The sequence below is a fragment of the Solea solea genome, chromosome 8 (assembly GCF_958295425.1).
Source record: "Solea solea chromosome 8, fSolSol10.1, whole genome shotgun sequence".
Classification (NCBI taxonomy): domain Eukaryota; kingdom Metazoa; phylum Chordata; class Actinopteri; order Pleuronectiformes; family Soleidae; genus Solea; species Solea solea.
This window is the reverse complement of record NC_081141.1, coordinates 6,696,576-6,712,326: the sequence shown is the minus strand read 5'-3', so window position 1 is coordinate 6,712,326 and position 15,751 is coordinate 6,696,576. Positions and strand designations below refer to the sequence as shown.

Genomic DNA, 15,751 nt, shown 5'->3' with positions numbered 1-15,751 from the left:
GGAAAAGATTTTTTATATACTGTCTCTGGTTCACATGTAGGATGGTCCAAATAAAACTAATTCTAATTCTGACTTGCACGAGTGCTTTTGCTAATTAGGCTTAAAACATCCACTATTTACACTAGCCAACAGATCTTTACAGTTACAGTTCTATGGGCAACTGTTGACCTCATATGCTATTTAGAGCTGTGGATTTTTCTGTTTTTAACCCATGGATGAAGATGCTTTTGAGAACTTAGCGTGTGTGAACAGGATATATTTTTAAAACTGTAGGAGGAAAACATCAGTTTTTAAAAATACCCACCTCCATGGAGAGTAGGTCTTACTGTCATGGATAAAGTTGGCAGTTTACCTCGACGCAACATTACCCGTGATGCGTGGAGCTTTTTTCCGTTTCCTGCTCTGGAGAGGCTCCAAGTGAGCTGATATTAATGTTATTAATGCTAATGTCGTCACTGGGAGAGTCATGACAGTTTTCAACAGCAGTTTTCTCTGTACTCTTCTCCATTTGACTTTTCTGAGGTTGACTTATTAGATGTATTAAAGTTATTTTAATTGATTAAGAGCAGCCTTGACATTTCAATTACCCATACCCTTGAAATGCTGTCAGCTTGTTTTAGGCATTCAGGCCTGTCAGTCTAATTCTGATACCAGATCAGAATTATAATACAATACAATATACTGTATTGGAAAATGTATCATGACTCATGAGCTGTGCACCTAAATGCCTCCACAATTACAGTAAAATGAACACCATGTTTTATTCCTCTATCTAACACAGTAGTGATAATAATGAAGTCTTGTGTTATTCAAAGTCATCTGTCTATCACTTCTGAACATTTGCACTCATATACCAACTTTACGTCACTTCACCAGCACATTTTTTGTTGTCGCCTCCCTCTGTCACTTCCTGTGTGCAGTGCGGGAATGCCGCTAGGTGACATGAGTCCTAAACAAGGTTATAATTAAAAACACAGAGATTTATCAGTACTGTGTGATGGATTTCAAACTTCTCCTTTGACACGTTTGATTCCCAGCTGACTCATTGTAAAACACTAAATGCACCAGATTAATAACGGCTTAATAACTGAGTGGTTCGACACGTTTTGCCTAAATCAGTATTTTGCAAATACTACAGAAAAGACAACACAAGATACAGAGTATTTGCCTCATTGCAGCCCAGTATTTACTGCTTTGGCATGTGAAGGAATACAGAGCCTGACAGGCTGTGTATCATTAGGGTTCCATATCTATGACTAAATCATTGGGATTTGGATGAGAGCTTTAGTGGTTCACCAGTGGAACAGGAGGAGCCGAGGACGTGTGTTTGGGTTCATAAAGATAAGGCTGAGTCAGTTGAAAACCCACTTACTTGAGTGTGATTTCATCTTTTTGTCCTTTTTATGTGATGATTATTATTTGACTTGTATTTTTTATACACATACTGGCCAGAGAGACAGTCCACTGTGTTTTCACCATGTCTGATTGGGTCTATTTTACTTGTCCCGGTCTGTGTCGCAGTCTCTCTCTTTCTATCAGTGTGACTGACGTAAACTGAAGACAACGTTGCAATGACAATAAATGGATTAGGCCGTGACTGATTGCTGTTAAACAGACATGCACATCAAGGCCATCACAAACTTCACTGTAAAGTTTGTACATCAGGGCCCTTTGTATCGTGTATAAATGTATAAATAAATGAGTTGTATCTCATTTATTTATTAGATACAACTAGAATATACAGGAAGTATGTACACTAAAATAAACTGTTAGGGATGTTTACATGTCAGCTTATTTGGCCCCAATCTTTTTAATCTTAAAAAAGTACTGTGTGGATGCCAAGTCCTGATACTCTGTACAGTCCTGAAGTCTGATAACTGGATTTGCCAAATTACAGAGCTGCACAATAAACCATTTTAAAAAAAGGTCACTGTCAGTCAAATAAATAATATTCCTGACTAAAGTTTAGAGAGAAGGAACAGACTCCTCTGACATTATGTTGCTGCTGCTGTGAGTTACAGCAACATGAACCCACTGTGTCCCCACAAGCGTGTGTGTGTGTGTGTGTGTGTGTGTGTGTGTGTGTTTACTCTCTGTTTACAGCCTTTACACATCAGGCTGCTCCTGGACAAACTCCATGGACGTCCACTTTCGTATGTCTATATAGCATTTTTGGAAGAAATAATAGAACAATAGAAAACACTGCTATTACAACCTCTGATTGACTAATGTTATTATTATTAGTTTATGTGCAATCCAAAGAAAATGTGCTATTTTAGATCAAACAGACTAATGTGTTTGGACTGTTCTTCCACCCACTTCCTTGTTACACACTTACACTGTGTACTTTCATTTGTTAATAGCTTTTTTTAAACTGTGTTTTAGCTTTGTTATTTGTATTTACATTTATGTACATAAATGAACTATACAGGTGTGTATTGTGTTTTTATTTGTCTTTGGGGACAACAGATGGAAACATTCTTGGAATGTCACATCGATTTAGAGCCAAATCTTATTTACAGTGACGACCTGGCCAAGAGGCAGTGTAGAAACAGGGCAGACAAACAACAAAAAGGGATACATCAACAACAAAACAATACAGTTTGGAGATAAAGTAAGAGAGGCAAGGTTGATGGTGAGACGGTTTGTGGTGGGTCACATGATATTGATTGAAGGGCCACACATGGCCCACAGGCCCCTTCGTCAAGGTGTACTCCAACATGGACAGTGTTGGTGACACATCTGTTCAAATAAATGACGGAGTTCGCCTACCCCAACGCCAAGGAGGGCGACATACTGAGTTTGATGTTTTTGACAATGACGTCATCTATGATGACTTCTTGGGAAACTGCGAAGAAATAATCCTGCCAGGAAACTACTCAAATTTCTGCTTTCTGCCGAGAGGTGGAGTCCTTCATTTCACCTACTCTTTCTCCTAAAATGATTTACTACAAATTGTAATCCAATTTGTTGGGTTTTTAATCCAACAAATCATGATCAGATTACCCATTAAAAAAATCTAATAAAGTTAGTTCTTATCATTATTTTTCTAATATTTGCATCATGCTGTATTCCGGTATTCCGAGAGTTCTAGGTCACAGTTCAATATTCTCATTCCTTAATCCTTCTGGATTCTTCCTTTGTCCTCTCCACCCCTCACATTTCCTTTTTACTCCACACAGGGCTGTGATGACAAGGGTTAAAAAGGTAGTTGATTCAATTCAGTTTTATTTGTATGGAGCTGAATCACAACATACAATATCTCAACGCACGTCTTTTACATAGACAACATCTATGGATCTGGATCCTGCAACCTGCGAGATGAGGACACACAGAGAGAGGGAGAGAGAGAGAGAGAGGACAGGAAGGAAAGACACGAACTAAAGAGAGAAAGAACAAGGTTAATCCCATATAATTCAAGCCATATTCATACCCTGATAGTTATGCTGCTATAGACCTAGACTAAGCGATCAGGTTTCCCTGAGCCATCTCTAACTATAACTTTAAATACAGGGTCACACTCGGGGTATGAATAGGACTTCATTATATGTCATTAACCTTGTTCTTTCTCTCCCTAGTTTGTGTCTTTCCTTCCTTTCCTCTCTCTCTCTTTCTCTCTGTGTCCTCATCTTGCAGGTTGCAGGATCCAGATCTCATCAACAGTCTCTGCTGCTCGTATAAATGACATTGTAGTTCTATAAACATGTCATCACTCAACTGTCCAGCTGACACAGAGTTATAGGTGCACCCTTGACAGTTCGCCAGTCCATCACAGGGCCACATAGACACAAACTACCATTCACTCTCTCACCTATGGTCAATTTAGAGTGTCCAATTTACCTAATCCCCATATTACATTGTTCCTACTGGGACTCAAACCGAGTTTTCTTGCTGCAAAGGCAAGAGCGCTAACCTCTACACCAACTGATTATAATAATGACTCCTCCACGCCTGGTGTGCTCGGACCCTAATAATAATAATAATAATAATAATAATAATAATTTTCAGAATAAGTTTCTTTCGACAAAATGTCCATGTTTAGTTTGACCTCCTGTGGCAATATCTTGAGCTCTGTCTTGAAGTTTTCTTCAGTAACTTTCTGGTCAATAATACCACTTCTACGTCTGTCAGGATATCCCAGAGTTCCTCTTTAGATTCAGGCTTTAGTTATTTGTTTATGTCTCTTTCTAGGTGATCCCACACTGCCTCTAGAACATTCAGGTCTGGAGTCTGTGCGGGTCTGTCCAGGACCATTACCAGCATTGTCATGCTGAACAATGCAGTCATTCCTAATGAGGAGCTTTTCCAAGACAGTCTAGCTGCAGACCTGCACTGTAAGGACCCTTCGTTGCAGACCTGCACTGTGAGGTCTCCTGCACTGTCAGGACCGGAAGTTGATTCGAAGCCTTTCAAAATAAAAGCAACCATACCGGAAGCACGTATTTTTCGTTCCCAATGTTTCTTGGATCTTTATTTTATGTTTACAATGTAAATATGTTTATGTGTATCCATGTGTTTAATGAAAGAGATTTAAAAAAAAAAACTGTATATCTTTCCAGTTCAACTGTATAAGGTGAAAAAACTCAGGAAAATGTCAAGATAAAAAACGAACAAAATATTATATACTGCTGGACCATATACATATTGATTTACTTATTTTTTTTATATAGGCAATATCTTATGTTTGTTTGCAATTATAACACCTCATAATTCATTTAATAATTGCTTAATATTGTTTGTGCTATGTTCTTACCTTGTGCTATTGGACCACATGGAGGGTGTGAGGGTTGATGATTTTAAATGAACTTAGCTTTGTGTATTCAAAGTGAATTACTGAATACCTATGACCCAGATAACCAATATCTCCTAAGCAGTTTTTTTTTTCTTTTTCCACAATTTTAACTTTTGTTTTTTTTTTCTTTCTACTCTTCGTACCAACAGTACGACAAGTACCCTCGTTTGTCCATAATCTCTTCACAGAAGAGCCACATATCTTCAATCTGGTAAAAAATAAATTTAAAAGGCTCAAGAATTAATTCTTTCTCTTCCTCATTCAGATCCATCGTGTCAAACAGCTTTCCCATTTCCTGCGCAGCCTCCTCAGTTTGGGTGCTGTTCATGTTCAAAATCTGAGGCATCTCCACTCTGGCTGCAAACAAGTGTTGACGTCGTAATAAGTAAAACAAAATTATATAAAAATGATATGATATAACTCAGTTTTCTTGGTCTTTGAGTAGGAAAATGGAACATTTAAGTGAGCACTATCATACGATAACAACGCTGAAAACTACCCAAAAGTCCAAAACCCGATTCTTTCAAATTAATATAACTTTACAGGACAATATATAGTGTGCAACATAACGTTCTAGTGAATAAAGACTTTCTGTTTCTTCGTATGACGCAAAGTTGTTGTCACTTGACTGTTACTCACCTCGTCTTCACACTTCACATGGGGAATGAAAAATACGTGCTTCAAGTATGCTCGCTTTTATTTTGAATGTATGCTTCCGGTATGCTCGCTTTTATTTTTAAAGGCTTCGAATCAACTTCCAGTCCTGACAGTGCAGGAGACCTCACAGTGCAGGTCTGCAACGAAGGGTCCTGACAGTGCAGGTCTGCAGCTAGACCCCTCTCAGCTTTTCCGTATGAATGGCAGAAATGTCTTTATAAAAACATCATCACTACATCTGGAGTGTGCGGTTTGTTTGCTCATGCTGATGCAAAATGATGTTATATGTCTGTCAAACCTAATAATAGACCATAATAGTTTCAAATGGCATTAATTAGGGTTAGGGTTAGAGTCCTGTTATTGTTCAAGTGTAAGATGAAGGTCACATTTAATAGTTAGCTAATTCTCTCTGAAAAGGTTTTTAAATTCAAATGGAATGGTGGCCCAAGACTTTTACTCACAGTACTGTACTGTATACTTATATTTGAAGTGCTTCTCACTGGTTTTCCAATTTCTTGATATATAAAGGCACTCATGCACTCTTAATTCCTGGCAAGTTTGAATGCAGCATATTTGAAGCACATCTCTTATGAAAGACTTTGCTCCTATGAATGATGCAGGGGCTTTTTCGACAAGAGCATTTGTCAAACTGGATCCGGTCCAACTGCACTAAGGCTGCTCGAGAGCCATTTGTACTTCAGACACAGTAATTGCGCTGTCGTTTTTTTTTTCTCTAAATTGTGAAACCGGCTGAATGGAATCCATTGATTGTCATATTTGAGATTTTCTTATCTATGGTGATTGTTCTTTTTGAGTTTAGGACTACTTTCCTCTCCTTTCCTCTCCTCTGCTCTTTCATCCATGGGTCTCTCTGGTCTTTGCATAGGAATATCACGCCCAGCTGGAAGAGATGAGAGTTACCATCCGACAACTGGAGGAGGACCTGTCTGCTGCCCGTCGCCGTAGCGACCTCTACGAGGCTGAGCTGAAAGACTCTCGTCAGAGCAGCGAGGAGCTGAAGAGGAAGGCTGCAGACTACCAGCACAGGATGCAGAAGGTCTTCACTGTCACTCATCATTAATTATCCTTATGTTGTGTAAATATTCTAGTAAATTGTGATACAAGGGTTAAAAAAATCATTGTGCATATATGAGTTCAGTGTCAAACTGTGTACATTTGTTTTCTAATCCCTTCACAGGCTAGAGAGCAGGGCAAAGCGGAGTTAGAGGAGGTGATCGCCAGACTGGAGAAGGTAGTTTATGAAAATGATTTGATGGTGAAGGAAAATTGCAAAATGACTATTTCTGGTACAGTGACTTTAATAAATAATGATAACATGGAATGTTACTTATATAAGCATCACATCTCGCGATGCCTGTGTTCTTAACCCTATCTTTCCGTGTCTCTTTTAGACCAATGCTGAGCAGCAGACAAAGATTTATGAACTCCAAGAGAAGGTCACCAAGGTAGAATATTTTTGCACGAACAATGAATGAATCATTTATAGCAGCTTCTTCTGTCACATTTGAACCCATGAACAATTAAGATGTCTTTTAAAACTAGACTTCTAATTGTATTCTTGGCAATCACGCAGTTTTATCAAATTAGTAAAGATAATTTAATCGTAATTTTCTTCTACTAGACGTAAATCTCAGACGTACCATTCCAGAGTCCACATTTAAGATGGCTCTTCTTCTGAATCATGAAATAATCAGTAGGATCAGACTTTGAATGAGCGTTAGTAAATATGCCAGATTATAGCCATGGGTTCATTTACTCACACAGACATTGTTTTGTTTGTGTGACATAATTCATTCCCTAACCCTAAAACCAGGTCTTAACCCTGAAAAAGCAATTTAAAGACCCGTCAAATATATGAATACACACACAAAAATCTTCCAATACAAATTTAAATCTGTAATATAAGTTAAATGTAAGTTAAACAGGAGTTGCTTGTCTGGTTTCTGTCCATAACTTGAAGCTTTTTTCTCTTCTCTCATCACTCAGGCGTCAAAGGGGAGTGCTGAGGCCGCAGACCTGCTCCAGGGTATGAGAGTGGCCAAAGACCGCATGGAGCGAGACCTCGAGAGACTACAGAACAAGGAAGACTCGAGTGACAGCCTGCGCAGACGCCTCCGTGAGACTGAGGTACAACACTTGTACACTGCTCACGTGTCCTGGCCTCTCATTCTTCTGCACGTCATGTCATTTGCTCCAGTTCGCACCATCACAAATGTCTTTGTTCAGCGTGTTGCGTAAATAAATCTGGCACAAAGAGCCCATATGTTGTTTTACCACTCTCCATGAAACACTTGTGGTGTGATGCCATGAATCCATGAATGTTGATCACAGTTTGAAAAGAAAATCCATTTGTGTACCTGGGAAGTTTTTTTTTTTAATGTCTTTTATTTTATATTTTTATGTGCGTTATGTGTATGTGATGACACGTCCTCAATAACACGGCCTGATGGACAGCAAGCTCAAACACACAAGCTTTTTCACTTACTAGTCCGACCGTAAGAGGACCAGGTCACCTTTGGTCGAGCATTTCTACTTGACCGACTCCCCTTAACCCTCTTCAGTTTTTTTGCTGCCTCTGCCATGACATCCACTCAATGAATAGTTCCACATTTCGGAAAAAACGAAAGTTACATATAGTGCCAATGCAGGCGATGTCATCCTGTTCTCACTGTTACAACGAGACATTGTTTGGAGGTTGAAATCCCACGTTGCGTCACTTTCATTTAGAAAGGAGAGTCAGTGCAGATACAATTCTCCAAACCATGACACATGAATGCAAATGAGCTGCCTCAAACCATTCTCAGTAACTTTGAATAATGAGATGTAAACATTGCAAAGGTGCAGCACTAATGAGCCAAATGAAATAGTCTGCTTGAGTATATCATCGCTTCTTCCTGGGAGAAGATGCCCGCTAGCCACGTAAGCTCTCCTTCTAAATGAGTTTGAAGTCCATGAACTGTTCATCCTCTGACGTGAGGTAAGAAGAAATCTCCTGTTGGTGGATTAAAGCCTCCATGTGTGTGTTGCTGTTGTTGTTGTTGTTGTGTGCAGGATGGCAGGAAGACTCTGGAGAACCAGGTGAAAAGACTGGAGATTGTCGAGCGCCGCGAGACGAAGCTGAAGGATGAAATTCAGAGCAAGGCCCAGCAGATTCAGCAGATGGCAGATAAGATTCTGGTAACCCAGCTTTTCATCTCATGAGCTAAAATAATCGCGCGAGGTGCGACATAAACATAGCTCTTTGTCATCTTTCGTCAGAAAGTGTTATCTTGTATGATACATTTAAAGCGAAACCTCAGCATGTAAACCGTTATTTCTACATCCAGGAGTTTGAAAGTCATCCCATGTTATAATGATTAGTTATACCTAATATTTTCTCTTATTAAAACCCCCACACAGCCATGATTCACCCACACAAGTGCTTTCAATTAGCTTGTATAATTAGTGTGGGCGTTTGATTGAAACCTCTACTTCATTGTCCTGTTGCTTTTATTGAACTTGTTTAGCTTGGTGCGGGTTACACCTATATTATTATTGATAATTATCATATTATTGTAAGTATACAGCGTTCTCCCCTAAATTCTTTCATCCTGATAAGAGGTTTGTGTGGCCACAGTAAGTGGATTTTCAATTGTAGCGTTAGGAGTCCTTAATTGTTCCTCATGTTTGTAGTGAGGAGCGTTCACAGAGCTGCTGAGAGACACTTACGGAGAAAAAACATGTTAAATTATCATTAATTACACAGGTTATAATATACAATATTCACATTTGCTGCGTAGTGTTGAGGTATGACAGTTCCAGGGCTTGAGTATAATTTTTAGTGCTTTTCAGTGAGCATTCATGGTTTCTTCATGGAAACAAGCTTTGTGTTGAGGTACGTTAGACAAACACTTCCTGACTCCTGAATGAATTTCTAGGGTTGAAACACGCCAGGGTTCCTACTGCTGGAGGGAAGATATTGTAGGTTATTTGCACATTTTGTAAAATTGGAGGACACAATTCAGGAAGAGGAAATTCTCTCACAAAATAAGGAATGAATTTGATATATGTAAGGCTTTTGAATTCCATAGCTACTTTCAACCATGCACTGAATTCTGGAGGTTGTGCAGAGGAACTGTAGGTCCTGAGGTTTTCCAGAGATTCCAATTCCCTAGTACCTTGGTTCTCAAACTGTGGTGTCAAACGACTCCTGCACGCTCAAACCCCCTCAGCTGGATCCTCCAGAGATTCCCCTGCTGTTGTCTGCAGACAGTGTCTGAAAACAGTCACAGCATTTGTACAGTTGAGCGAAATCAAGCATGATAATAAGTGGGTTGTAAAACAACATAAAGCGCATTATCATCACTGATTAGAATTATTCATTCATTCACTGTCTAATGCTTTATCCTCCACATGAGGGTTGCAGGGGCTGCTGAATGATGTCTGAATTTGTAATTACTTTATATTGCCTCTCACTAATCACACATTCATTGATAGCACTTTGAGATGAAATGTGTGCACTTCAACAACGCACCATTATTCAGGACATAGTTTTAGCATCTGTTCATGTAGCTGCTCATATTAGGCCTAACCGTGTTTTTGTGCAGGAGCTCGAGGAGAATCTCAGAGAGACTCAGGCCACAGCCCAGCGGTTCGAGACTCATCTAAAGCAGAAGGAAAGGCTCTATGAGGACAAGATAAAGGTAATCTATCAGTAACAACTCATAAACCTACTCACACCAGGCGGGTATATCCTGATTAAATGACAGGAAATGGGGGTGGAAAAAGGGGGTGGAGTGGCTCACTGGTTAAGTGCGAAAGACATCATGGTCGCAATGGCCGCAAGTTCGACTTTGGATAAAAGACATGTAATGTAATGTAATGAAATGCTCCGCGGGTGAACTCTGTGTCCTCTGTCCCGGTAAATAATATCCTGGTGTTGGTAATGTGGGCCGCCTGGCATTGAGCAGGTGCTGGAAGCTCAGATGAAGGCGGACATGGCTGATAAGGAGATGCTGGAGTCCAGTCAGAGCAAGTATGAGGAGGAGGTGCGGGAAAAGTGCAGCATCATCAGTGAACAGAAGGCGGTAAGAAGTGACCAGCTTGGCACTGACACTATTTCAGGCTTACTTACCACAATGACATAGATCTCTTGTTATTGTGGAGCACAGTGCACACACGTCCACACTGTTGAATGATGAGGCGATCCAGCCGAATGTTTAATTAAAACGCAAATGTGGTGCTGATTGTTTTTCTATTCAGACCATAAATGCTATGGACTCTAAGATGAACAGCCTGGAGCAGAGGATTGCTGAGCTGTCTGAGGCCAACAAACTGGCAGCCAACAGCAGCATCTACACACAAAAAAACATGTAAGTATTGAGACACGAAACAGTACTTCTATTCAACCATAGGGAATTATTATTTTATATATATATATATATTTCCATAATCTACACTGAATTAAAAGAAAAACTGTGGGCTTTTATTGTTATCCCAAGTGCAATATCTGCTCCAAACCCTTAGGGTTTAGGGTTAGGATTTGTTGAAGGCAAACCCTTAGATAGAGAATAAAGGTATGAGACGCCACAAAAAAGTCCACAGAGTAGTTACCTATAGTTATCAAATTAAACTTCCCCATTGATCCATTCAGTGTGTAATCTAATCTTTTCAATCTTAAGGAAAAACATGACATCACCTATGCCAAAGGAAGGTGGCTTGTCATTCTTCCAATTTAAAAGAATGAGTCCTCATGCCAAAAGGGAGGAGTAGACTATACTATTTAAACTGTGGCTTTTATAGAAAGAGATCTTCTGATGGTACACTAAAAAGCGTATACTTTTCATTAATGTACACTTTTTCTTATTGAAAGTCTTCTTCAGTAGCACATGACAAATATTTAGTACATTATGTTCCCATTTAGAGAGAAAAAACATCAACATACACTGTTGAAACAGCAAATCCTGAGGCTTCAGAATGGGAGTAGAGATTTTATGGGTGCCACTTGCAGTATATCGGTGTTCAGATCTCAGGCAACTGAGAATAACTGAAAACACAAATAGTGTGTTCAATAAACCAACTTGACTATTTCTGGTCACCAAGAGTGTTTAGTGGCGAATTATAGAATCTAGTGGCGGCTGTGCTCAGAGGGACACAGCAGTGCTCTACTGTTGTCTCCTCATGTCCACGTTTTTTCATTTTAGACCATTTTGAATCCCTTAGGGATGACTAAGTAATTGCTAACGTTAATTGATAAAGTCCAAGTGTTTCCCTTGACAATAACTGACTGTAAGTAAGGAGGCTGGTATCTTAAACTTCAGCAGACATTGTAAGATGTAAGAAGTTGTAAGAGACCATTCTACTGCTCAAAAAACAGGTCGTTCTGCAGTTTGAACGCCAATTGTCCCCGCCTACCCCTGCATTGCTGCTATAAACAATACCGTCAGTCAGGTCTGATAGTATTGCTTGACAGAGCCCATTTTCAGATCAAATTTTTGTCCAGTAAAGGTTAGCTTGTATAATACCTTGAAGCTACATTGTTGTGGAATGTTTTGCACATGTTGGCATGTCAGGAAAGCCCAGGAGGAAATGATCTCAGAGCTTCGCCAGCAGAAGTTCTACTTGGAGTCTCAGGCTGGGAAGCTGGAGGCCCAGAATGCCAAGCTGGAGGAGCATCTAGAGAAAATGAGTCAGCAGGAGCAAAGCAATAAGAGCCGCGTGATGGAGCTGGAAACAAGACTCAGAGAGGTGAGGAGATATTAGAGAGGGGGAGGAGCTTAAAGCCAGGGTGTGACGCTGGATTCTTAGATTAGTGGATAAAAGGTTTCCCATTAAAGTGTGACACCTTCATTTCGGCCCACAAGCTGTCACTTACATTATCCACTGCTTTCTTACTCTTTTCTATATTTGTATTTAGCCTGCAATGGCACCTTGACCCTCACATCTGGCTGGTGCCTCTTAAGTAGTTGCCCCTGGTGGTTCACTGCTAATCCTCTCCTACTTCCTAGGCTATAGGTGGTAGTTTCAGTTGTAAGAAAACAGATAGCAGAGGGATTTAATTTGCGGTGTCAGGTTTAATTCTCCCCATGTCAGCATGAGTGAATGACTGAATGTCCTCCACTTTCTCCCTGATTCCTGGATCTGCCTCTGCAGATGGGGCTGGAGCATGAGGAACAGAAGCTGGAGATCAAACGGCAGGTGACAGAGTTGACCCTGTCGCTGCAGGAGCGTGAATCGCAGATCAGCAACCTGCAGGCGGCTCGGCACGCTCTGGAGAACCAACTGCAGCACGCCAAGACTGAGCTGGAGGAGACCACTGCAGAAGCCGAGGAGGAGATTACTGTGCTCAGAGTGAGACACACACACAGAGAGAAGATGAGGTTTCTTTTGATGTTTTATAATTGACATAGTAAAATGTGTGCTGAATTCTCTCTTGTCATGCCCAACAGGCACACAGGGATGAGATACAACGCAAGTTTGATACCTTGAGAGACAGCTGTGCGGTAAGATGCTCACACAATCACATTTCTAGGCATATACTAGACATATCTATCTATCTATCTATCTATCTATCTATCTATCTTGTGGGAGGTTCCTGGTATTTTTAGCTCTTGTCCAATTGTATGAATGTGTCTGGCTTTACTCACGTCGTGTGCTTCTTCCACCTCCCTGCTCAGCCGTGACATGAAAGGCATCACTTCACGCCACAGACAAACAAAACGCTGCTATATATATAGAGAGAGAGAGAGACAGACAGTCACACCGAGAGAGTCATGTGGAGCTTCATCAGCACTGTGTGACCTCACAGACATTTGTTCATATTGCACTAAAGTCACTATAGCTTTAAATAGCATATTCACCCTCTGGTTTCCATGTCTTGTGAATATGATATTTCTTCATGGTGTCACATATTCATCATTATGTGAAGCCACTAACTAATAATGCCACTACATCTTTTATTTGAAACTCCCACCTGTTTAGTAACTGTTGTTATCTAACACTCTATTAAAAGTTGGGTCTTTTGTATATTTGACAGTGATGTGAGGGTTATGTTACTGCCTGTTATAATACCATGTGCATGAGAAGAGATTAAAAACACGATAAGATAGAATTCTTGCTGTGAAGCCCTGGGGACCCCTGCTTTTACCATATTTAGTTAGTTGGTTAGAGCTTTAAATGTCATTTATCAACAATAACAACCACCACGTTCAACATTGTCCTCCTTTCTCCCAATGCTCTACTTTTCAAATCCTCCCACTTGCAAACTGTTGGTAGATCAGTGTCCATAGATTCATCTGGACTCTGTCCAGGCAAACGCAGCCAAATTGAAATGCCAATCTGTGTTTTGGATGTTGTTTCTCTGTTAAACATTTTAAACACATCTAACCAACATGTCTTGACACGTTCTCTGGAAATGATTCTTGATGTTTGCCATCTCCTTTTATCTCATCTGCATCATTTTAGTTCCACATCCAGCATTTAAATGAGACCTTAAAATGAAGGGAGAGCCTGTCCTGCCCCTTTTTTTTTGGACAAGAACTCTCCTCCTCTGCTGCCTTCAAGCCAAAACATAACATTGCATAATTAACTATATAAAAGTAGACTACCATATTTTCTCCTTCTTTTTAGCTGCACTTTTGATTAGATGGGAGAAACACTTACAGCAAAGTACAGTGTTTAAAGTTACATTTGAATAAAAAATATCTCTTATCTATCTTCACTATCTTCACTATCGTCCTATCTTCACTTAGTTAACAGTAGATTTGAGAAAAACTGTATATCAGTTAACCATCAGAGTGTTTACTGCTTGTAATATCAAGAAGGAACTTTACTGGAATGGAAAACCAACCAAACCGTGTAGTCAAGCCATGGGGAGGCGGTACTATATAGTGGAAAATCACCATATTTATATTTTAATTATGCAAATTTATTTAATCTTCACACAACACGTCATGCGGTTTTATCCACATCCGTCACTCAGCATCTGTGTATTTCTAAAAAGCGGTGATTGCTCCCTCCACAGCATCTGTGCTGCTCTGTTAGTGTCATAGAAAAAAAGCTAATGTTCCTCACTTATGTTTTTTTGTGTACAGTAAATGTTGTGTTAGCTTTAGTCAAGGAAACTGTGGGACTGATTTACTGCCTCTTTAACCAGAGTTTATATTTAATGTACGCCCACAACCTTCACAAATAGAGCTGTGCAATTTGTATCCAGCAGTGTTGAGGGTAAAAAGCTCTGGAAGTGAGTTGCCCGTGGAATGAGAGATGAGCAGAATAAATACAGACATACAAGAGCAGCCAACCAACCAAACAACCAACCAAACAATCAACCAAGCAGGATGAGATCACAAAGACAAAGGAGAACCACCACAAAATAACCATTTCATCTGTGACATTTAGACAGGTTTATTGGCAGGCATTAAACATAGTATGTTTGTATGTGTATAATCAAGTCAAGTCAATTTTATTCATATATATATATACATATACTGTATATATATGTATATATATATATATAGGAGGGATCTTGAGCCCAGGAGCATTTCAGCATCCTCACTATTATCTTCATCATCTCATCCAGGGTGTGAAATGCCCCTTGCCCCAATGCCATCTGGGTTTGGGATAATCATTTCAAAATAAAAATAGTTTGGCTTCCGTAGTCGTAGGATAAGTGTTTTATACAGTATGAAATCTGTTGCCTAGTAACATGAGTAGCAGCTCTGTCATGTGCCATGTTGACTAAAAATGCTAAATTGCGCGGCTGTGCTCATATCATGGACGCAACCTGTGTCTTCTTTATTGTGTTCATGTATGACACAGCAGCAAGCTCTGCTAATGTTTAGTGTGTATTGTGCAAACTGCACTTCCAGTGTGGTTAGTAATAGTTTTCTAAACTAACTCAACCCATAAACACAGACCCCCAAAAATGTCTCTCCATTAGATGTCACTAATTCTTACACACTGCAGTCAGTCTCATGCCTCGAGGGAGTCAGGACAGAACAGACAGCTAATTTATGTACTTAAAAGCTTTGCCTTTGTTTCCCCTCGTCCACCTTAAGTTCTGCGTAGTACACATGTTCTCATGAGAACAGCAGAGAACTGCGTCTTACTGGCAGCCTCACAGCCTCTAACCCTCATCTCCCTGTAGAGTCCACAGCAGCTCAGGCTGATTAAAGGCACCGGCAGATGCTGATGAAACGATTAGCTCTCTCCTTCCTCTGAATCCTGCCTGAATTTTAAACAAGTAGCCTATAGATGCCAAACTACATACAGATCGCTGCATTATATCACTATATAACCAAG

General features: G+C 40.0%; 1 protein-coding gene across 4 annotated transcripts in view; it reads left to right on the top strand.

The window, feature by feature from the left end:
• Positions 1-15,751, top strand: part of LOC131464387 (citron Rho-interacting kinase) — a 45,966-nt gene that overhangs the window by 11,651 nt on the left and 18,564 nt on the right. For all 4 annotated transcript variants that reach the window (XM_058636834.1, XM_058636835.1, XM_058636833.1 and 1 more), the window contains 11 exons: positions 6,336-6,506; positions 6,648-6,701; positions 6,862-6,915; positions 7,457-7,597; positions 8,522-8,647; positions 10,057-10,152; positions 10,420-10,536; positions 10,712-10,821; positions 12,022-12,196; positions 12,602-12,799; positions 12,898-12,951. In XM_058636834.1, the coding sequence (XP_058492817.1) occupies positions 6,336-6,506; positions 6,648-6,701; positions 6,862-6,915; positions 7,457-7,597; positions 8,522-8,647; positions 10,057-10,152; positions 10,420-10,536; positions 10,712-10,821; positions 12,022-12,196; positions 12,602-12,799; positions 12,898-12,951 (1,296 nt within the window). The remainder of the gene's footprint in view (positions 1-6,335; positions 6,507-6,647; positions 6,702-6,861; positions 6,916-7,456; positions 7,598-8,521; positions 8,648-10,056; positions 10,153-10,419; positions 10,537-10,711; positions 10,822-12,021; positions 12,197-12,601; positions 12,800-12,897; positions 12,952-15,751) is intronic.